The 22121-nt window shown below is 47.7% G+C and overlaps 1 protein-coding gene across 5 annotated transcripts in view; it reads right to left on the minus strand.

Annotated features, from left to right (window-relative positions):
- The window catches only part of LOC140413105 (protein phosphatase EYA3-like), a 123732-nt gene that overhangs the window by 45762 nt on the left and 55849 nt on the right, over positions 1-22121 (minus strand). For all 5 annotated transcript variants that reach the window (XM_072500880.1, XM_072500881.1, XM_072500876.1 and 2 more), the window contains 6 exons: positions 19140-19206; positions 7952-8088; positions 6712-6834; positions 5737-5831; positions 5457-5637; positions 3352-3491 (listed from right to left, as the gene is read on the minus strand). In XM_072500880.1, coding sequence (XP_072356981.1) covers positions 3352-3491; positions 5457-5637; positions 5737-5831; positions 6712-6834; positions 7952-8088; positions 19140-19206 — 743 coding nt within the window. The remainder of the gene's footprint in view (positions 1-3351; positions 3492-5456; positions 5638-5736; positions 5832-6711; positions 6835-7951; positions 8089-19139; positions 19207-22121) is intronic.

Below are 22121 nucleotides of genomic sequence, written 5' to 3' on the forward strand. Positions count from 1 at the left end.
CATCATCATCATCTTGTCTACAGAAAAGAAAAAAGGAAATTTTAGGAATTTTAACCAGAACTCTACCCACATCCCCATCCATCATCGCACCCATGAAATATTCTTTACCCATATTTACAACCCCATACACAACCACATCCCCTCAGTTCGAGTCCAGTTTTTCCGTCTGAATAAAGGTCCAAGCCTCTTCTGGCGTTTCAAAATAATGGTGTCGGTCCTGATAAGTGACCCACAGTCGCGCAGGCTGCAGCATGCCGAACCGGACTCTTTTTTTATGCAGCACCGCCTTGGCCCGGTTGAAGCCAGCTCTCCTCTTTGCCACCTCCGCACTCCAATCCTGGTATACTCGGATCACCGCGTTTTCCCATCTACTGCTCCGCACCTTCTTGGCCCATCTCAGCACACTTTCTTTGTCCGCGAAGCGATGGAACCTTACCACTATCGCCCTTGGCGGCTCATCAGCCTTGGGTCTCCTCGCCAGCACTCAGTGAGCCCCTTCCAGCTCCAGGGGGGTCGGAGAGGCCTCCGCAGCGAATGGATCATCGTACTCATGTACGTCCCGGCATCAGCTCCCTCCAGTCCTTCGGGAAGACCCAGAATCCGGAGGTTCTTCCTCCTCGACCTGTTCTCCAGGACTTCAATTATCTCGGCCTATCTCCTGTGCACCGCCTCGTGCGCCTCCATTTTTACCGCCAGGCCCAGGATCTCGTCCTCGTTGGTATTCACTTCATCATTCACCTCACAAAGCTCCACCGCCTGGGTCTTCTGGGTCTCCTTCAGCCCCTCGATCGCCAACAGCATCGGCGCCAGCACTTCCTTTTTCAGCTCCTCCACACATCGCTTGAGGAACTCCTGCTGGTCTGGCCCCTACGCTGCTCGCTCTTCGCCCTCCGCTATCTTGCCTTTTTCCCCTCGTTTTGGTCTCTGCTCCAGGGCCTCTTTCCTCGTCGTTCCACCGCTGATCTCTGCCATATATTGTGAGGGGGGACCTCACTGCACCTTCCCACACGGGATTAAATCGAAGAAAGCTCCGTTGGGGCTCCTCTGGAGAGCCCGAAAGTCCGTTGTCGCGGGAGCTGCCGAAACGTGCGGCTTAGCTCCGCATCGCCGCAACCGGAAGCCCTCTCTGCTTTCTATTACGTAGCCAGTTCTGTATCCATCTTGCCAGCTCACCTCGGATCCTGTGTGACGACGTCACCCAAGACAGCAAACAATGCAAAACAGAGAAAAGGGAGGGAAGCTGAACCCAGGCAAGGCTGCACGAAAATCTCATAAACATAGGGGTCAAAGGGAAATCACACCATTTACTCTAAGGAGATGCACCAAGTCTCCAGATGCGAAAGGCTGGAGGTACAAGTGGGGCATGGGCACCACACAGGTACATAGAACATACATACAGTGCAGGAGGCCACTTGGCCCATCGAGTCTGCACCGACCCACTTAAGCCCTCACTTCCACCCTATCCCCGTAACCCAATAACCCCTCCTAACCGTTTTGGACACTAAGGGCAATTTAGCACGGCCAATCCACCTAACCTGCACGTCCTTGGACTGTGGGAGGAAACCGGAGCACCCGGAGGAAACCCACGCAGACATGGGGAGAACGTGCAGACTCCTCACAGACAGTGACCCAGCGGGGAATCGAACCTGGGACCCCGGCACTGTGAAGCCATAATGCTAGCCACTTGTGCTACCGTGCTGCCCTAATGGGCTCTGCGTGAGGCTGGTTGAATTAAGGAACAAGACCTCTTCTTGAGGTTGCTCGCCTTTTTCCTCTGGGTTTAAATATTATGCCGGAACCTTTAAGCCCACCAACTGATGGCAGGCGGAGGAATCGACTGCTGAGTCGTCAGATTTGGAGGGGACTGTGCATAATTAATGAGGCTCTTTCTTTATCGCTTATTGTCACAAGTAGGCTTCAATGAAGTTACTGTGAAAAGCCCCTAGTCGCCACATTCCTGTTCGGGGAGGCTGGTACAGGAATTGAACCCGTGCTGCTGCCTTGTTGTGCATTACCAGCCAGCTGTTTAGCCCACTCTGTGCTAAACCAGTTCCAAGGGTAGAATCCCATAATTTGGCCAGTGGGAAAGGTACGCCAGAGCAACGTGCCACCACACTCAAGTCAAACTAACAGCACAGTGGTTAGCACTGTTGCTTCACTGCACCAGGGTCCCAGGTTCGATTCCCGGCTTGGGCACTGTGTGCGGAATCTGCATGTTCTCCCCATGTCTGCGTGGGTTTCCTCTGGGTGCTCCGGTTTCCTCCCACAAGTCCCGAAAGACGTGCTGTTCGGTAATTTGGACATTCTGAATTCGCCTTCAGTGTACCCGAACAGGGGCCGGAATGTGGTGACTCGGGGTTTTCAGAGTAACTTCATTGTAGTGTTAATGTAAGCCTACTTGTGGCAATAAAGATTATTAATTATTAAAATGGAGAATTCCGCTTTTATGTATAGTCTTTGGTTGAAAAACTTCAACAACATGGGCGTCATTCTCCGACCCCCCCCCCCCCCGCCGGGTCGGAGAATGGCCGTTGGCCGCCGTAAATCCCGCCCCAGCCAAAGTCTCCGGTACCGGAGATTGGGTGGGGGCGGGAATCGGGCCGCGCCGGTTGGCGGGACCCCCCCGCTCAATTCTCCGGCCCGGTTGGGCCGAAGTCCCGCCCAGAAATTGCTTGTCCCGCCGGCGTAAATTAAACCTGGTATTTACCGGCAGGACCAGGCGGCGTGGGCGGGCTCCGTGGTCCTGGGGGGGGCGCGGGGCGATCTGACCCCGGGGGTGCACCCACGGTGGCCTGGCCCGCGATCGGGGCCCACCGATCTGCGGGCGGGCCTGTGCCGTGGGGGCACTCTTTCCCTTCCGCCTCCGCCACGACCTCCACCATGGCGGAGGCGGAAGTGACTATCCCCACTGCGCATGCGCGGGAAACTGTCAGCGGCCGCTGACGCTCCCGCGCATGCGCCGGGAAACTATCAGCACCCGCTGACACACCCGCGCATGCGCCGCATTTCTGCGCCAGCTGGCGGGGCAACAAACGCCATTTCCGCCAGCTGGCAGGGCGGAAATCCCTCCGGCGTCGGTCTAGCCCCTCAATGTTGGGGCTCGGCCCCCAAAGATGCGGAGCATTCCGCACCTTTGGGGCGGCGCGATGCCCGTCTGATTGGCGCCGATTTGGGCGCCAGTCGGCGAACATCGCGCCGTTGGGGGAGAATTTCACCCCGTGTCTCTATTTTCAGCAATACTCAACTTTATGCATGTTAAAATAACAAGATCAGCAATACTGCCAAAACAAATAGCTTGTCACTTCTAGCTGCCATCCTACAGAAAAAAGTTTGGTCAAAAGTGAAATATACCTCCAGTTCATTATCAGGTGCTGGTGAGGAACAATTCTTCTTTCCTTTTCCCCTGGATTTCCCACTGGGAATTTTACGAGATCGTTCCTCAAGCTCCTTTACTATTGTAGGTGACAGACTTTGAACTGCACCAGAATCCTCTAAACAAAAAGAAAAATTAAGCAAATTTTAACACATTTTATTCCCTCAAAAACACCAACATTTTTATATTTTGCACAATTGCAAAATCTCCGTCCTGTTTTTTTAAAGCTTTTCTCTTTCAATCCAAATTTAGTTGATTCTGTTAAAAATTGATAATTTTTGTTACAATCAAATATTATTTTGAACGATCATCAGTTACCATGTGTAGATTTTTGGACTTTTCATTTCTTTCAAATGTTACAAGAGTACTTCCTTCCAACAGCTTTGCATTTCTTTTGCAATACTGTATTTTTTAAGTAGATTGAAACATAAATCCAACAACATTTTATACCAGATCTTTGCAGGTTCCAGGCTATTAGTCAGTTCTCTTCTAATTCAATAAAATAATGAAATACCACCAAGTTTCTGACAATGAACAAGAATCTGAGAATATTTACTATCTCAACAAAAGTACAGCTTTTAGTTTGGTATTAAGCGAGATAGTAAACATCCTGTTTTCAAAGTTTTTTCTCCACTTTTGGTACATTCTTATGTTTGCTATCACAGATTTTATAGCATGTCAACACCATAATGATTCAGATAGCAGCTTTGGCTGTGAAACCAACGCCTCAGAATAATTCAGGGGGGTGTTAAACAAGGAGGAGCAGCGACTCTCACTAGATGGCTACACTACATCTAAACCAAAAGGCTGCCTGGTCCTCTCTCAAGAGGTTTCATTAGTATTCAAGGTAAATTTGTGTTTTCCAATGTGCTCCTTATGAAACTTACAATTTTACAATGTACAATGAGCATCAGTGGCATCCCTTGAATCTACCTAAAATTTGACACTTATGGTGGTGGTGGGAAATTAAATATAGTTCGAAATTATGTTTTTTGCAAACAATTTCTTAGTGCGAGCCAACAGCCTCAGTTGGACTATTGCATCCATACGCTGCACTTTTGCAAAGATGCAAAGGCACTGGAGAGTGCAGAAAATATTCATTAGAAAGCTTCCAGGGATGAGGAACTTCAATTACAAAGATAGATTGGAGAAGTTGGGAATGGTGGAAGCAAGTTCAATTGAAGCATTCAAGAGGGAAGAGTGTTATGTGAAAAGGAAGAATGGACAGGGTTACTGGAGAAATCAGGAGAAAGGTACCAAGTGAATTTCTCATTCCGAAAGTTGGCGCAGGCTCGAGAGGCCAATTGGCCTCTTTCTACATTGTAACAATTCTGTGAAGTTGGACTTTGATCTCTGTCTACAAGGAACTATTAGTGTGGCAACTAAGTCAGCAAACTGCTGTCCTTGCTCCATACCTAAAGAAACACTGCAATTTTGAATATTAGAAAATGAAGACCTCACAGCAGTCCTTGAATTTGACACAGACGCTTATAAAAACCAAATTGCACATTCTTTCCTGCTGAAAATTGAGCCGAGAGATTCACGGACATGGCATATCCATGGCTGGCTATTGTTAAAAAAAAATAGGAAATAAAGATTTTCTTTCCACCACATTTGGGAGGAAAAAACATTTTTAACTAGTTCGTGCCCTCAAGACCAAACGTCAGGACTCAATTAATAGATATCAGGAAATCAGTAAAAGAAAACTGACTTCAAAAGGTTCCAGTACATACTAATATGCATCTATTTAATAAGAATTTTACTTCCAGTGGGAGCACAGAACTACCGAAGCAAAGGAAAATTTGATCTTAATGTAAACCAAGTGTTCCTCTGCACTCCAAAAGCACTTTTCTTTGGCAAAACCAAGAGTGGTGTATACTTACTTATTTACCTCAATGTCAGTCTGATACTCAATATGTTCCTTGACTGACCCCAAATAATTACTCAAAAAGAAAATGCTAAAATCTTTGCAACGTCATCAGCCCTTTAAGAGGTTTATGCTCCAGCACATTATGTATAAAACATTACAGTTGCATGACAATACTGCAGGTTTTTAAATGGACCAACTTCTAAAATGCATTACCAGATTGGAAACCCTGGTTTGTGGGACTGGAATCCTCGGCTTGTATTTTTTGCATCTGGTAGGTTATAGTTGTTGAGGTGCTGCTGGCAGGTGAAGAGTTTGGAGTTGTGGTTCCATAATTTGAATTTGGAAAATACGGCACATACTGACTCTGCCCATGAGATGGGTAGGTGGAATAATCCTATAGAAATAACATGGTTAGAAGTAATGTTATTCATATAAAATGAGTAAAGTTATTTATATGAAGTGGTTTCTAAATATGGAAGTACACATTACCTACCTGACTAGAACTGCTTGGACTTGCAGCACTGGTGACAACAATAGCAGCAGCAGCAACACTGCCAGAGTAACTACCAGCTCTTGGGAAACTAGTGCCTATCAAAAATAAAATTCAAAGCATTTAAAAAATATATGTAGTGGCATAGACATATGTCGATAGTAACCCCAAGAAAGCATTAAAAATTGCAAGTATAGAATTGATAATAATTAGGATAACTTTATAAGGTAAATACTGCTAATAAATATTTTTAAGGATATTTTTAAATGACATATGGCAAAATCCAGACATGCTGTACATCACTCACTTCTCCGTAAATATCTCTGCATTAAAGGTGGGATTGGGGAGGCACATTAATGAGTGTTTGAGAGGCCTGACATTGTTGTTTGAAGGGGGCGAGAGATCACGTTGGAGAAGTTTAGACATTGTGATAATGGAGCGAGAAGGCATGACTGTTACAGGAAGCTGAAAGCTTCTGTCAAAGACACGGTCACCCACATGGAATACAGAAAAAGGCTAGAAGCTAATGACTCTCTTTTAGTGCTGCGTATAATAATTTTCAATTCAATTCAAGGAATTTCTTCAGCCAGAGGGTGGTGAATCTGTGGAACTCTTTGCCGCAGAAGGCAGTGGAGGCCAAATCACAGTGCCTGTAGGGCAGAGATAGATATGTTCTTGATTAATAAGGGGATCAGGGGTTATAGGGAGAAGGCAGGAGAATGGGGGTGAGAAGCATATCAGCCATGATTGAATGGCAGATCAGACCCAATGGGCCGGATGGCCTAATTCTGCTCCTATGTCTTATGGTCTTAAGTCAGGCTCAGAATTGCATATAGGAGGGAGTGTTATTAAAATATATTAACATATATCACTCACATGGCATGATGCCGCTGAAACAAGATTCTCAATTTTTAAACCTCACCTCCAAACAACGGTCTTCAGAGGGGGTTAATATTGAGGCCTGTGTTATACCTTTACCTTGAACTGGATATGCATAATGTGCTGGACTGGTTTGGTTTGAGCTAAACCCTGTATTATAACTGAGGTATCCAGGATGACTGGGTGACCCATCTTCTGTTTTCACACCAGGCCACAATGCACCTAAGATTAAAATAGCAATTACTGATTAATGACATTTATACACACTTGATTACCTAAAGGAATAAAAATACATTAATGGAAGAATATGATGTAAATCAGATCTCCTTCAAGCCATTAAAGCCATGGGCAGCACGGTAGCATTGTGGATAGCACAATTGCTTCACAGCTCCAGGGTCCCAGGTTCGATTCCGGCTTGGGTCACTGTCTGTACGAAGTCTGCACATCCTCCCCGTGTGTGCGTGGGTTTCCTCCGGGTGCTCCGGTTTCCTCCCACAGTCCAAAGATGTGCAGGTTAGGTGGATTGGCCATGATAAATTGCCCTTAGTGTTCAAAATTGCCCTTAGTGTTGGGTGGGGTTACTGGGTTATGGGGATTGGGTGGAGGTGTGGACCTTGGGTAGGGTGCTCTTTCCAAGAGCTGATGCAGACTCGATGGGCCGAATGGCCCCCTTCTGCACTGTTAATTCTATAAATTAAGGAGACTGTTCTGAAAAACATTACAGAAATAACTTCAGGTTTCAATCTATTGAATCACAGTTATTATTTCTGTACTGCAATAACTTATGGAACATTTCTGAACATAATTCATAGTCAGGAGAAGTTGTACAGAACTAAAAGGGAAAAATCAAATACTCATCCAAGGTAATAAACAGCTGATCCAGAAATCACTCACCGTGTGAAAGGTAACATGATTTTTAAAATAGTTGTTGGCTACTACATATCTTCCCAGTCAGTCATCGGAATCCTCATCAATCTACAAAGCGACTGATTTTTAAAATAAAAGACAATCTCCAAATAATGCAATGATAATCAACTGCCCATATAATCCAAATTTCAGCATATACTGGAATTGACAATGGAAAAATGACATGTATTCACTGCTTCAGCTTTACCTTTTGTCCCTACAGTTTTCTAGTCTATAGCATTTCAAAGGATCTTTGGCTTTTAAAACTTAGCTTCAGATAAGACCAATATTACACAGATCAATCTCAAGGAAAGCCAATGACTGAAGCATCTTCAAAAATTCTGACCCTTTTACGTACATGACAGGCAAAATGGCTCATTCTGTGCTGTAAATTATCTGTGATTCTGTGAAGGGAGGTGCAGAAAAAGCTTACCGAAGGGAGGTAGTCCATAAGGCTGACTTGGTTGTGAATATGTTGTATAAGATGCTGACTGATGCGCGGTTGGGTATCGAGTCTGTCCTGTATAAGAAGCTTGTACTATTGGTGGAGAAAAAAGGTGTGGATATGGCCTAAAGAAAGGTAAAAACTGATTAGTCTGAAGCGCCTTTAAACCGCAACTGATTAGTCGGAAATAAATTTAAAAGGCTCTAACTGTTCTCGCGAAAAACTTTCACATCATTGGATTACTATTTATAAGCTGGAATTATTTCTGGTTAAACAGCATGGGAGGAAAATTGGATTATTACTACAACAGCTAAGCAACTGGACCAATAATGAACTTGGTTCTCATCAGTGAAGAAACAAAATTATTTGAAATGGTTAATAGTGATGACACAAGACTTCCGGTGGCGGCTATGAAGGAGTAAGTCGCACATTTGGTGACTCCCGCTCTGATCGGACTTTTGGACCTTTCCCCTGGACTTTTTTCCGGTTTTAAACGGCAAATTCAAAGGCTGAAGCAATTGGGCACCGTTTCCACGTATCGGTGCATGGAGAAAAGTACCAGAGTGCACGAAAGGGCAGAAACAAGAAGTTAGCCACGAGCTGTGTTGAAGCTGCAGCAGGAGACAGTATGGCCGAGGACCGGACCCCTGGAGTGGCAGCGCAGCGACCAACGGACCCGGTGATGCAGGCCATCCAGGATGGTTTTGCCAGGCAGAAGCGGGAATGTTTGGATCAGATTAAAGAATCAATTGATCGGCTAGAGAGCAGATTGGGTGCCCAGGATCGGCCGATTCAGAAGGTGGAGAAGGCGCTGGCTGAACACGAGGAGCATCAAACAGCGGTGGAGCTGGAGATGCTTCGGGAGCAGCAAAAGAGGCTCCTGGAGAAGGTGGAGGACCTTGAGAACCGGTCCCGCCGGCAGAACTTAAGAATCGTCGGGCTCCCGGAGGGGGCTGAGGGAGCAGACGCTGGGGCATACGTAGCGGGTATGTTAGAAAAGCTGCTGGGAGAGGGGGCATTCCCCCGACCACTGGAGGTGGACAGGGCGTACCGATCGCTTGCTAGGAAACCGCGGGCGGGGAACCCTCAGAAGGCAATGGTGGTGAGATTCCATAGGTTCCTGGTCAAGGAATGCATTCTTCGGTGGGCCAAGCGAACGCGGAGTTGTAAGTGGGACAACAGCATCCTGCGGGTGTACCAGGACCTGAGCGTGCAGGTGGCGAGGAAGAAGGCAGGCTTTAACCAAGCAGGTGAAGTTCGGTCTGCTGCAACCGGCGCGTATCCGGCCCGTCTTTGGGTCACGCATGAGGACCAGCATCACTATTTTGAGTCGCCCGATGAGGCACTGGACTTGGCGAAAAGAAAAAGACTGGTGGGGGTCGGAGAACTCACGGACTTTGAGACAATTTGATGGCCTATATTGGGCCCCTTTTTTCTGTTTTTATTTTTTCCCCTTGGTTTGGGGGTTTTGTTTTCCTGTTTTTAAATTGGTTATGCCTTCTCTTATTGTTTAGTGTCTGTTTTTGAGGCTCTGGTTAAGGGAAAAGGGGGGGGGACTTGGTTTTTCGGTTTTGGGTTCTTTTTCACGGTAGATGTTGGCAATGTCCCTTTTGTTTTTATTGATGTGCACTTTTGTGGGATGGAGACGTGCCTGTCTGAGTTTCAGTGGATGCCGCTTTTGTCTGTGTTTTCTTGCTGTTGGGGATTGTTAGATGAGGGAGTTTGTTTGTATGAGCGGATGGAGGAAGCGAGGGAACAATAGGTGGGAGACTTCTTGGCACCGAGGGGCAGGGGCCACCAAGCTAGCTGGGTGATTCCGGACCTGGATTCGCACAAGCGGATTATGGGAGGGGATTTTAATACGGTTACTGATCCAGGCCTGGACCGGTCATGCTCGAGAACGGTGAATGTGCCAGCAATGGCAAAGGAGCTGAAAGGGTTCATGGAGCAAATGGGGGGGGGGGGGGGGGGGGGGGGGGGGGGATCCATGGAGATTTAGGCAGCCGAGAGTGAAGGAATTTTCTTTTTACTCCCACGTACATAAGGTGTACTCCAGGATCGATTTCTTTCTCCTGTGTAGGGCCCTACTGGCTAGGGTGGTGGACATGGGGTACTCGGCAATCACGATCTCGGACTATGCTCCGCACTGGGTGGACCTGCAGGTGAATATGGGTAGCAAGCAGCGCCCGCAATTGAGGCTGGATGTAGGGCTGTTGGCGGACGAAGCGGTGTGTGAGAGGCTGAGGAAGTGAATGCTGAATTACCTGCAGGTAAATGATACGGGGGAGGTCTCAGCAGCGGTGGTCTGGGAAGCGCTGAAGGCAGTGGTGAGAGGAGAGCTGATCTTGATCCGGGCCCACAGGGACAGGACGGATAGGGCAGAAACAGACCAACTGGTAAAAGAGATTCTACGAGTTGATAGGAGGTATGCGGAGGCTCCAGAGGCAGGGCTTTTAAGAGAACGCCGGACGCTACAGGCGGAATTTGGTTTGTTAACCACAGGGAGGGCAGTGGAACAGCTCAGAAAGGCGAAGGGGGCGATTTATGAGCACGGTGAGACGGCCAGCAGGATACTTGCACAGCAGCTCCCAAAGAGGGAGGCAGCTAGAGAAATAGGGAAAGTTATTGAGGGGGATGGGCTTAGTTCGGGACTCGGCGGGGACGAGCAAGGCCTTTCGGGACTTTTATAGCAGGTTGTGTAGGTCGGAACCCCCTGGGGGGCCGGAGGGGATGAGGCACTTCTTGGAGGGGCTGACTTTCCTGAAGGTGGATGGGGGGCTGGTAGAAGGGCTAGGGCCCCCGATCGGGCTGGAGGAGATAGTGGAGGGTTTGAAGGCCATGCAGTCGGGTATGACCCGGGACCGGACGGGTACCCAGCCGAGTTCTATAAAAAGTTCTCCGGAACATTGGGGCCGGTGCTGATGAAGGTCTTTAACGAGGCCAAGGAAAGTGGGGTTCTGCCCCAGACGATGTCACAGGCCATGATCTCGCTCATCCTGAAATGGGACAAGGACCCGGAACTATGTGGGTCTTACAGGCCGATTTCTTTGTTGAACGTAGATGCCAAACATTTGGCTAAAATTTTGTCCTCCAGGATTGAGGACTGTGTACCGGACGTTATTGTGGAGGATCAGACGGGGTTTGTTAAGGGTGGGCAGCTTGGGGCCAATGTAAGAAGGCTGTTAAACGTGATCATGATGCCCCCGGATGGTAGGGAGGTTGAGGTAGTGGTCACGATGGATGCTGAGAAAGCCTTTGACCGGGTTGAGTGGGATTATTTATGGGAGGTGCTGGAGCGGTTCGGTTTTGGGAGCGGCTTTATTGACTGGGTTAGGTTGCTGTCCGGGCTTCAGTTGCAAGTGTGTGGACAAACAGGACGACTTCGGATTATTTCAGACTGCACCGGGGGACGAGACAGGGATGCCCCCTCTCCCCACTGCTGTTTGCGCTGGCGATAGAGCCGCCGGCAATTGCTCTGAGGGCCTCAAGGGGCTAGAAGGGGCTGGTCTGGGGGGGGGGGGGGGGGGGGGGGGGGGGGGGGGAGAGAGAGAGAGATGGAGCACAGGGTCTCGCTGTATGCGGCTGACCTACTGTTGTATGTCTCAGACCCAATGGAGGGAATGGAAGAAATTGTGGGAATTCGGCCGGTTTTCGGGGTATAAGCTCAATATGGGGAACAGTGAGATGTTAGTGGTCCAGGCGAGAGGTCAGGACAGGCGACTGGGGGAACTGCTGTTCAGAGTGGTAGGGGACAGTTTCAGGTATCTGGGTATCCAAGTGGCGAGGGATTGGACAGGCTACATAAATTGAACTTGGCCCGGCTGGTGGAGCAGATGAAGGAGGATTTCCAGAGATGGGATGCGCTCCAGTTGTCTCTGGCGGACAGAGTTCAATCGGTAAAAATGACGGTCCTCCTGAGATTTCTATTTGTTTTCCAATGCTTCCCCATCTTCATCCCGCGGTCCTTTTTTAAGCGAATCAATAAAATTATTGTGGGGGGGGGGGGGGGGGAGAAAGAGAGCCGGCGTGGGTGCGCATGGAGACGGCTTCTTGTAAGGGCACAAGTCTGGGGGCGCTGGTAACAGCGCCTCTGCAGTTGCCGCCGGCACGATACTCCACCAGTCCAGTGGTGGTGGCGGCCGTGAGAGTCGGGGGGCAGTGGAGGAGACATCTGGGAGCATCGGCATGGTCTCCAATCTGCGATAATCACTGGTTTGCTCCGGGGAGGATGGACGGGGGGAGGGGTTCCGAATTTGGCGGAGAGAGGGGATTGCGAGGACGGGGGACTTGTTTATAGAAGGGAGCTTCCCGAGTATAAGGGCACTGGAGAAGTTTGCATTGGCTGGGGGAAATGAATTTAGATATCTGCAGGTGCGGGACTTTCTGCGGAGGCAGGTACCAACCTTCCCACTCCTCCCGCTAAGGGGGATTCAGGATAGGGTGGTTTCTAGAGGATGGATAGGAGGGGAGCATCTCGGACATATATAAAGAGCTTATGGGTTCGGAGGAGACGCAGACCGAGGGGCTGAAGCAAAAGTGGGAGGAGGAGCTGGGGGGAGAGATAGAGGACCACCTTTGGGCGGACGCGTTGGGTAGGGTCAACGCGACCGCAACATGTGCCAGGCTCAGCCTGATCCAATTTAAGGTCGTTCACTGGGCTCATATGACAGTGGGGTGGAGGACAGGTGTGCGGTGTGTGGGGGGGTGGGGGGCAGCGAACCATGTCCACATATTCTGGGCATGCCTAAAACTGAGGCGACTTTGGCAGGGGTTTGCCGACGTCATGTCCAAGGTATTAAATACAGGGGTGGCAATGAGTCCAGAGGTGGTGATTTTCGGGGTGTCGCAGGATCCGGGAATCCAGGAGGAGAAAGAGGCAGATGTTCTGGCCTTTGCTTCCCTGGTAGCCCGGAGGCGGATATTACTAGCAAGGAGGGACTCAAAACCCCCAAAATCGGAGACCTGGCTATCGGACATGGTTGGCTTGCTCTGCCTGGAGAAAATGAAGTTCACCATGAGAGGGTCACTGTTAGGTTCGTCCGGAGGTGGCAACCGTTCGTCGACTTCATTGCAGAGAATTAATCGTCAGCAGAAGGGGGGAGGGGGGTTAGGCTAGCGTAGATTAGGAGGGTAAGTAATGGTGGGACCTGCAGGAGAGGGAGGCGATATTTGCACTATGTTAATATTTTCCTTGTTTTGTACATTGTTGATTTTGTTGCTGTAACCATGCCAAAGAAATACTTCAATAAAATGTTTATTAAAAATAAATAATGATGACACAACATTGCAGGCTCAGTAAAATACTGGAACCAATCCCTGCACAAGGTAGCAGAATAAACAATATTAACAAAATAAAATCATCCCATCAGAACTTAAGGGTTCAACTAATTTGCAAGGACATGTGATTAACATGCATAAAAAATAAATCTTCCCGGACTACCAGTAGTGGCATGTAGAAGGAAGTCACACATTGGGAGGCTCCTGCTCGAGGCTTGTTTTTTTTTTTTTTTAAGAACTTAATGCCCGGTCGCGGGGCAATTTTTCAACAAATAAGTGCAGGAAGACATAAGGAAGGAGAGGGATGTCCAGAAACCAAAGAAAGTCGCCGTGGAAAAGACGGTGAGTGAAGGTTAACCATCGAGCAAAAGAGTCAGCTCGGCAACTGGGAAGATGGCAGAGGCTAGGTCTCTGGGTGGGGCCACACTGTTCACAGCAGAGAAGATGAACAAGGTGATGGTCGTAGAGTTTAAAAAGCAGTTTGCATAGCACATGGAGGTGATGAGGAAGGAGATGATGGTGGCAATGAAGGTACTGGTGGAGGAAGCAATTGCCCCGGCGAAGGTTGCGGAGTCGAAGGCATTGGCCGAGGTGCGGGACTAGGGTGAGAAACCGAAGGGGGTGGAGGATGCCTTGTCGCAACAGTGATCCACTCACCTCGATGGGTGAGGAGTTGCAGAGGGTGTTGGAGGCCAATAAAGGTCTGAGAACAACGGTGGAGGCCCAGGAAAACAGATCTCAGCGGCAAAATCTGAGAATCGTGGGCCTGCACAAGGGGTGGAGGGCCCAAGGCCAACTGAGTGCTTTGCCAAGATGTTGGCAGAGCTGTTGGGGAAGGGCAAAGATCCCTCCTGGGAGGAACTGATCAGGCTCATCGGTCGTTGAGGCCTAAACCGAAGGCGAATGAGCCGCCAAAAGAGGTGATTATTTGTTTCCATAGGTACCATGTGAAGGAGAAGGTCCTGAGTGAAGCAGAAGCGGGAGGTGCAATGGGCTGGAGCTGATATACGCATATACCAGGACTTAACCGTGGAGTTGGCGAGGAGGCAGGCAGCCTTTGGCTGAGTGACGGCACTGTAGAACAGCGGTGTGCGGTTTGGCGTAGTGTATCCAGCTAAGTTGAGGGTGACCTACAACTCCAAAGGCTTTTACTTTGAGGCGGTGGAAGCATTTGTGAAGGCAGGAAGACCAGGGCGGAAGTGAGAAATGGGACTGAGGATTGGTCTTGGACTGAGGATGGGGGGGATGGAAGATTGTCTATATAGTTCCATTTTTGTTTCATGTTGTTATATGTGTTAAAAGGGGGTGAAATTGCCTGTTTGGGTAAGGTAGGAATTGGGATTTTTTTTGTAATGACGGTTTTCTTTGTTTGTTTGTTTGAAGGGGATTTGTTTTCCTGGCACTGGCAAGTGTGTATGGCCCTAACTGGAATGATGTAGGATGTGAGGAAGGTGCTTGGGCCATTCCAGACTTGGATTTGCACAAGCTAATAGTGGGAGGGGATTGGAATCTGGTACAAAAGCCAAGGATGGATAGAGACGAGTTCACAAGGTTTATTCAGATAGACTTTTTCGAAGTAGGGAAAGCATTGCTGGCGGGGATTAGGGGACTAGAATATTCGACGGTAGCAATAGCGATATCGGATCACGAACCGCATGATCCTGGAGAAGGGGGTAGTGCAGAGGCCAGGGTGGAGAACGATGTGGGGTTGCTCGGGGACCGAAGTTTCTATGAGAAGATCGGAAAGTGAGTGAGGAGTACACGGGCTTTAACTGTACAGGAGTAGTATCACAGTCGGTGGTTTGGGAGGCCCTAAAGTCAGTAGTGAGGGGGGAGGTGATATCATTCAAGGCCAAGGTGGATAAAGAGAGGGAAGAGCGTCAAAGCCTGATAGAGGATTTAAAACAGAGATGAGGAGGAGGAATTTCTTCAGCCGAGGGTAGTGAATCTGTGGAACTCTTTCCCGCAGAAGGCTGTGGAGGCCAAATCACTGAGTGTCTTTAAGACAGAGATAGATAGGTTTTTGATCAATAAGGGGAACAGGGGTTATGGGGAGAAGGCAGGAAAATGGGGATGAGAAAAATATCAGCAATGATTGAATGGCGGAGCAGACTCGATGGGCCGAGTGGCCTAATTCTGCTCCTATGTCTTATGGTCTTATGTTGGAGGTGAACAGGAGATATGAGGATGCAGCAGATCTGGCCCTTTTGGATAGGAGGGAGCTTCATGCTAGCTTTGATCGGTTGTCCACGGGGAAGGCAGCAGGCCAACTGAGGCAGGCGAAGGGAGCAATTTAAGAATATGGAGAAAAGCGCACACTGGCAGGCCAACTTCAGAGGAAGGTGGTGGCAAGGGAAATAGTCTAGGATAGTATAGGACGGGGAAATTGGTGGTGGCCCCGGACTAGGTTAATAAGGTGTTTGAGGAGTTCTATGAAAATGTGTATAGGTCGGAGCCACCGGGGCAGGATCAGGGGATGCGGGAGTTCCTGAACAGATTGGAGTATCCGAGGCTGGGGGAGGAAGATAGGGCCAGACTGGAGAGGTCAATGAGGGAACAGGAGGTAAAGGAGGCAATTGGGAGGATGCAATCGGGGAAGGTGGCAGGGCCAGGTGGGTTCCCAGTGGAGTATTACAAGAAATTTAAAGACAAATTGGTGCCACTGATGATGGGTATGTTCGAGCAGGTGATAAGGATAGGGGTGCTACCACAAACAATGGGGCAAATCTTGATCTCCCTGCTGTTAAAAGATAAGGACCCGACGGTGTGTTGCTCGTATAGACCCATTCGCTACGGAATGTTGATGCCAGGATACTGGTGAAGGTACTGGCAGCTAGGTTGGAGGGGTGCCTCCCGAAGGCGATAGGGGAGAACCAGGTGGGGTTCCTGAAAGAAAGACAGCTTTTTTCAAATATCAGGTTACTAATCATGACGCCGTCTGAAGGTAAGGAGACGGAAGTGATGGTTGCGCTAGATGTAGAAAAGGCACTTGATCGGGTAGAATGGGGGTATTTGATGGCGGTTCGAGAGATTCGGGATTGGGCCGAGATTTACGGAGTGGGTACGGCTATTATATAAAGGAACCGATGGAGAGTGTTCGCACAAACAACATGAGTTTGGGGTACTTTGCTCTGCACCGGGGACCAGGCAGGGGTGTCCTATGTCCCCTCTCTTATTTGCATTGGCGCTAGAGCAGTTGGCTTTCGCTTCAAGGAGCTTGGGACTCTGGAAGGGAATAGTACAGGGAGGGGAGGGAAATGGAATATAGGGTATCTCTGTACACAGACGATTTGTTCTATATATCAGATCCGATTTGTGTCTTTTTCAGGATATAAATTGAACCTGGAAAAGTGTGAATATTTTGTGGTGTCAGTTCTGCCATTTCGTAGGGCAGCAAACCACTTCAAATATTTGGGGCTGCAGGTGGCGCAAGACTGGGGAGGGAAGGGCTCTTTCGCTACAATTTTACGAGCTCGATGGGGAGGTGCAAGCGGATTTGGCAAGGTGGGACAAACTCCCTCTGTCACTGGCAGGTCGGGTGCAGGCGATTGAAATGAACGTGTTGTCGCAATTTCTGTTTTTATTTCAATGCCTGCCAGTATTTTTGGATAAGGCATTCTTTGAGGAAGTGGACATGTTTCACTTTGTTTATTGGGAGGGGGGGGTGGGGGGGGGCGCAGGGTTAGGAAGGTGGTCCTCCTGAATTTATTACATTATTGGGTGGCGAATGCAGAAAAGGTGAGGAATTGGGTTGGGCGGTGGTTGTGTGTGTGTGGGGGGTGGGGGTGGGGGGGAAAGAGCGAGCGAGAGACAGAGAGAGAGAGAGAAAGAAAGATTCCCAGTGGGTTAGAATGGAGGAGGGTCTGTGTAGGGGGTCGCGGTCGAGGACGCTGGCAACGGCGCTGCTCCCAGCTGCCCCAGGCAAGTGCACTGGGATTGTGGTGGTGGTGACGAAACTGAAGATTTGCAGGCAGTTGAGGGAGCACTTTAAGCCTGGGGCTTGGTATGGGGAGATGCTGATCAGGGGGAATCACAGGTTTGAGCCAAGGAGGTTTCGGAGATAGGAGGAGAAGGGGATCAGGGCACTTAAAGATCATTTCATGGGGGGACGTTTTGAGAGGTTGGAAGAGTTAGGAGAGAATATGGACTGGGGCAAGCGAAGGGTTTAGGTACCTGCAGCTCCAAGACTTTGCCAGGAAGGTGGTTCAGAGCTTTCCGATAGCGCCGACTCCCTCGTTGTTGGAAGAGATATTGACGGCATGGGAATGGATAAGGGGTCATTTCGGCGATCTACGGGAGGATTTTGAGGGAGGACAGGGTGTCCGTGGAGGGGATGAAAGCCAAGTGGGAGGAAGAGTTGAGGGAGGTTATGGAAGACGGTATGTGGTGAGAGTTGCTCTGGAGGATGAACACCTCAACCTCATCCGAGAGGTTACAGTTGAAAACAGTGTATAAGGCGCACCTCACGAGGGCGAGGATAAGCTGGCTCTTTGCGGGAGTGGAGGACATACGTGAGCATTGTAGGAGGTGCCCCGCAAAACCATGTACATATGTTTTGATCCTGTCCGAGACTGGAGAGGTATTGGAGGGAGGTTTTCAGTGTCATCTCGGGGGTACTACATGTTCCCCTAGAAGCCATTTTCGGGGCGTCGGACTGGTCCAATCTGCAGGCAGATGCAGGGCAGATGTTTCACTCTTCGCCTCACTGATTGCCTGGAGGCGGGCCCTGTTGGTGGTTAGATTCTCTACCCTGTGCCTCGGTTTGGCGGGGGGACCTACTTGAATTTCTGACTCTTGAGAAGGTGGCGTTTGAGTGGATGGGGATTAAGGAGAGGTTGTACAATTCATGGGGACTGTTTATTATGCATTTTCGAGAACTGGTTGCCATTGAACATTAGGGGGGGGGGGGGGGGTAGGAGTTATGGTTCTTTTGATTGCACTGTTTATTGATCGACTGTTAAATTTTTACCTGGAACGCATAAGCGGATGTTTTGGTCTGTACATTGAGGGGGATGCTGTTTTTCTTGGAAGATTGTTATTGTATTTGTTTGTTTTTTCTTTTGTTGTTTATTTGCTGAAAATGTTGAAAATGAGAATATAAAGATTTGGAAAAAATCTTCCCATCAATGTACTAAAGGTATAAAAAGTTAACAATTAAGTTTTCAGAATTTGTGCAATCATGTTATTGGGAAAGGGCACATGGAAAATGCACAAAAGCTTACAAGGTCCAAGAGAAAAAAGTGCCCTCCCCATTTCACAATAAAAGTGAAATGTAAAATATTTCATTCAAAAATAAAAAGCTTTCTGTGAATTTAGTAAAGCTGTACATTTGAGAGCAGCAAGAAAGTTCAAAGAATTATTTTACACTCATGGAGGTACTGATTTGTCAAATCTATTCCGAATTGTGACAAATTTACTGCACTCATGGTCAATCACTATCGAATCCTTGTGTCAGGTCTCAATTCTCCCACATTTAAAAAAATGAGCTGCATGACTAGAATCTCCATTCCTCACTGAGCTTAATCAACCTATCCGGACAAATTGTTCACCACAGCATAGGGCTTGTATATGGGGAGTTATAAATAACTAGGGAAAACGGATGAAATATTTTTCACCCAAAGAGCATCAGTCTAATGGATTAGGTTAGCAGGGAAGGCCTCTGAAATTGACAGAATGAATGGATTTGAGAGACAATGTGAGAGGGATTGCAGGTTATGGCAAAAAGGCAACAGGAGCGGTTTGATCTCTGAACAACTACGGCTCATGTCTAATGGCCTTTTTTATTGTGTGAAGAAAAATTTGTACGCTCTGTATACCCATTGTCGAAAGCTTTGTTTGGTCAACTGGAGAAATCCATACTAACTTAAAGCCAACAATACTCATTCAAATTGAAACTTACTTTGTAGGAAACATTAGCAAGTTATCTTGATTTGACACCCGTGGACTATAACCTGTGCAGGTTATAACTGCAAAAAGAAACAGGAAATATTCATTTTAATTACCTGGAACCAACACGAGAAAGTTGAAACTTCCTTGTCCTACTTTACCCACATTAAAATTGTTAAATGTACAAAGCATTTGCTTTAGTAAAGGAAGGCAACCAGATTTATCAAATCTTTTAAATACAGCATGAAATGCATTCAACAGTTGGTGCTTCAACTCAAACACAAAGAGCTTACAAACTGTTCATATTTTTAATGCAAACTATCCAAAAATGGTTTACCTGCAATGTAATTTTGGGGTAGCGTGGTGGCACAGTGGTTAGCACTGCAATTCCGGCCTTGGGTGAATATGTGGGGGGGGGGGGAAGAACGTGAGTGGGCATGGGTGGGTAGAATGCTCATTCAAAGAGTTGGTGCAGACTCGATGGGCCAAATAGCCTCCTTCTGTACTGTAGGGATTCTCTGTTATCCAAAAATTTGCCACTGCTGCCCAAATTTTGTATTCAATGCGGAAAACTTAGCATGGGGAGACCATATGGGACCTTGTAGACATTAAGACACGTTGGAGTTTTCAAGGAATTTCATCTTCTGATGATCAATCTCCCTGCTCCAATCGATCCTCTGTAAATGTCTCTGACTCTTAGAGTTAGAGACTTGAGACAGTTCCAATGTAACCTGGATATTTACCCAGAAAATGTTAGATTAAAACGTAGTCCAACTCCCGGGTAACTACAGAACTGTTACCCTACCCACCAGTCACCTCACCGACCCTACTCATTCACTGACTTACGCAACTACTAACATTCAAACTGGACCATTAAACTTACAATGCTGTAATAAAGGGGACATGTTAGGGGATAGACGGGATAAGGCTCTTCAAGAGACACTGAGCTCTGCATTTCTGGAAAAACAGGGCTTGGAAGATCCCGGAAGAAAAAGGGGATTGCATTGAGTCGGGGGAATGCTTGAGCAGAGCACCAATCCTTTGATGGTTGTCGCTCCTTGGAAGACCTGGGCCTAATAGTCTGCACTATTAGTTTTCAGTATTCATTCGCTCTTAAACTTCTTTTTAGGGTGTAATTACCTTCATTTCCCACCCCAAATGTAGCATTTTGCATTCCTCTGCACTGAATAGAACCCGTCACACATCTGTCCACCTGTCCATTTCCTTCTACCATCTTCTGCATTCTTCTTCAGTTGTCAAAGTTCCAATTTGTATTATCAGTAAGCATCAAGTAAAAAATCAAACCACATTTCTGGCCCCTGGTGGGTAATTCTTAAAACGTACAAATAATCTCTCTCGGTAACCAATTTGAAACATAACAGCTCGATCTCTGCTCCCTGCCTTTTGCTGTTAACCCAATTCCTTTAAAGCTCCTGTTGGACATGCTGAATAAGAAATTGTTCCATAATTTGATAATTCTGATCATCCCAACCCTGCAAAGTTAATGCTCTTCCTAATATCCTGTGCCTTTTTCAATATATAAAAGGTAAGAGAGAGGCAAAAATAGACATTGGACCACTGGAAAATGTGACTGGAGAAGTAATAATAGGAAACAAAGAAATGGCAGACGAACTGAATAGTTATTTTGCATCAGTCTTCACGGTGGAAGACACCAGTGGGATGCCAGAGCTCCAGGAGAACCAGGGTGCAGAGGTGAATGCAGTGACCATTGCTAAAGAGGTTCTAGGGAAACTGAAAGGTCTGAAGGTGAATAAGTCACCTGGACTGGATGGACTACACCCCAGGGCCCTAAAAGAGATAGCTGAGGAAATTGTGGAGGCATTGGTGATTATTTTTCAGGAATCACTGGAGGCAGGGAAGATCCCAGAATACTGGAAAGTGGCTAATGTAACGCCCCTGTTTAAGAAGGGAGGGGGGCAGAAGACGGGAAATTATAGACCGGTTAGCCTGACTTCAGTCATTGGTAAGATTTTAGAGTCTGTTATTAAAGATGAGATCGCAAGTACTTGGAAGTGCATGATAAAATGGGACTGAGTCAGCACGGCTTTGTCAAAGGGAGGTCATGTCTGACAAATCTGTTAAGAGATCTTTGAGGAGTGAACAAGAAAGTTAGACAAAGGAGAACCAGTGGACGTGATTTATTTAGATTTCCAGAAGGCCTTTGACAAGGTGCCGCAAAGGAGACCGTTAAATAAGTTAAAAGCACATGGGTGCTTAAGGTGTTAAGGGTAAGATCGTGGCATGGATAGAGGATTAGCTGACTGGCAGAAGGCAGAGAGTGGGGCTAAAGGGGTCTTTTTCAGGATGGCAGCCGGTGACTAGTGGTGTGCCTCAGGGGTCTGTGCTGAGACCACAACTTTTCACAATATACATTAATGATCTGGAAGAAGGAACTGAAGGCACTGTTGCTAAGTTTGCAAATGGTACAAAGATCTATAGAGGGACAGGTAGTATTGAGGAAGTAACGGGGCTGCAGAAGAATTTGGACAAGCTAGGAGAGTGGGCAATGAAGTGGCAAATGAAATACAATGTGGAAAAGTGTGAGGTTATGCACTTTGGAAGGAGGAATTTAAGCATAGACTATTTTCTAAATGGGGAAATGCTTAGGAAATCAGAAGCACAAAGGGACTTTGGAGTCCCTGTTCAAGATTCTCTTACGGTTAACGTGCAGGTTTAGTCAGCAGTTAGGAAGGCAAATGCAATGTTAGCATTCATGTCGAGAGGGCTAGATTACAAGACCAGGGATGTACCTCTGAGGTTGTACAAGGCTCTGTTCAGACCCCATTTGGAGTATTGTGAGCATTTTTGGGCCCCGTATCTAAGGAAGGATGTGCTAGCCTTGGAAAGGGTCCAGAGGAAGTCCACAAGAATGATCCCTGGAATGAAGAACTTGTCGTATGAGGAACGGTTGAGGACTCTGGGTCTGTACTCGTTTGAGTTTAGAAGAATGATGGGGGATCTTATTGAAACTTAC

This window comes from Scyliorhinus torazame, chromosome 1 (assembly GCF_047496885.1).
Source record: "Scyliorhinus torazame isolate Kashiwa2021f chromosome 1, sScyTor2.1, whole genome shotgun sequence".
Classification (NCBI taxonomy): Eukaryota; Metazoa; Chordata; class Chondrichthyes; order Carcharhiniformes; family Scyliorhinidae; genus Scyliorhinus; species Scyliorhinus torazame.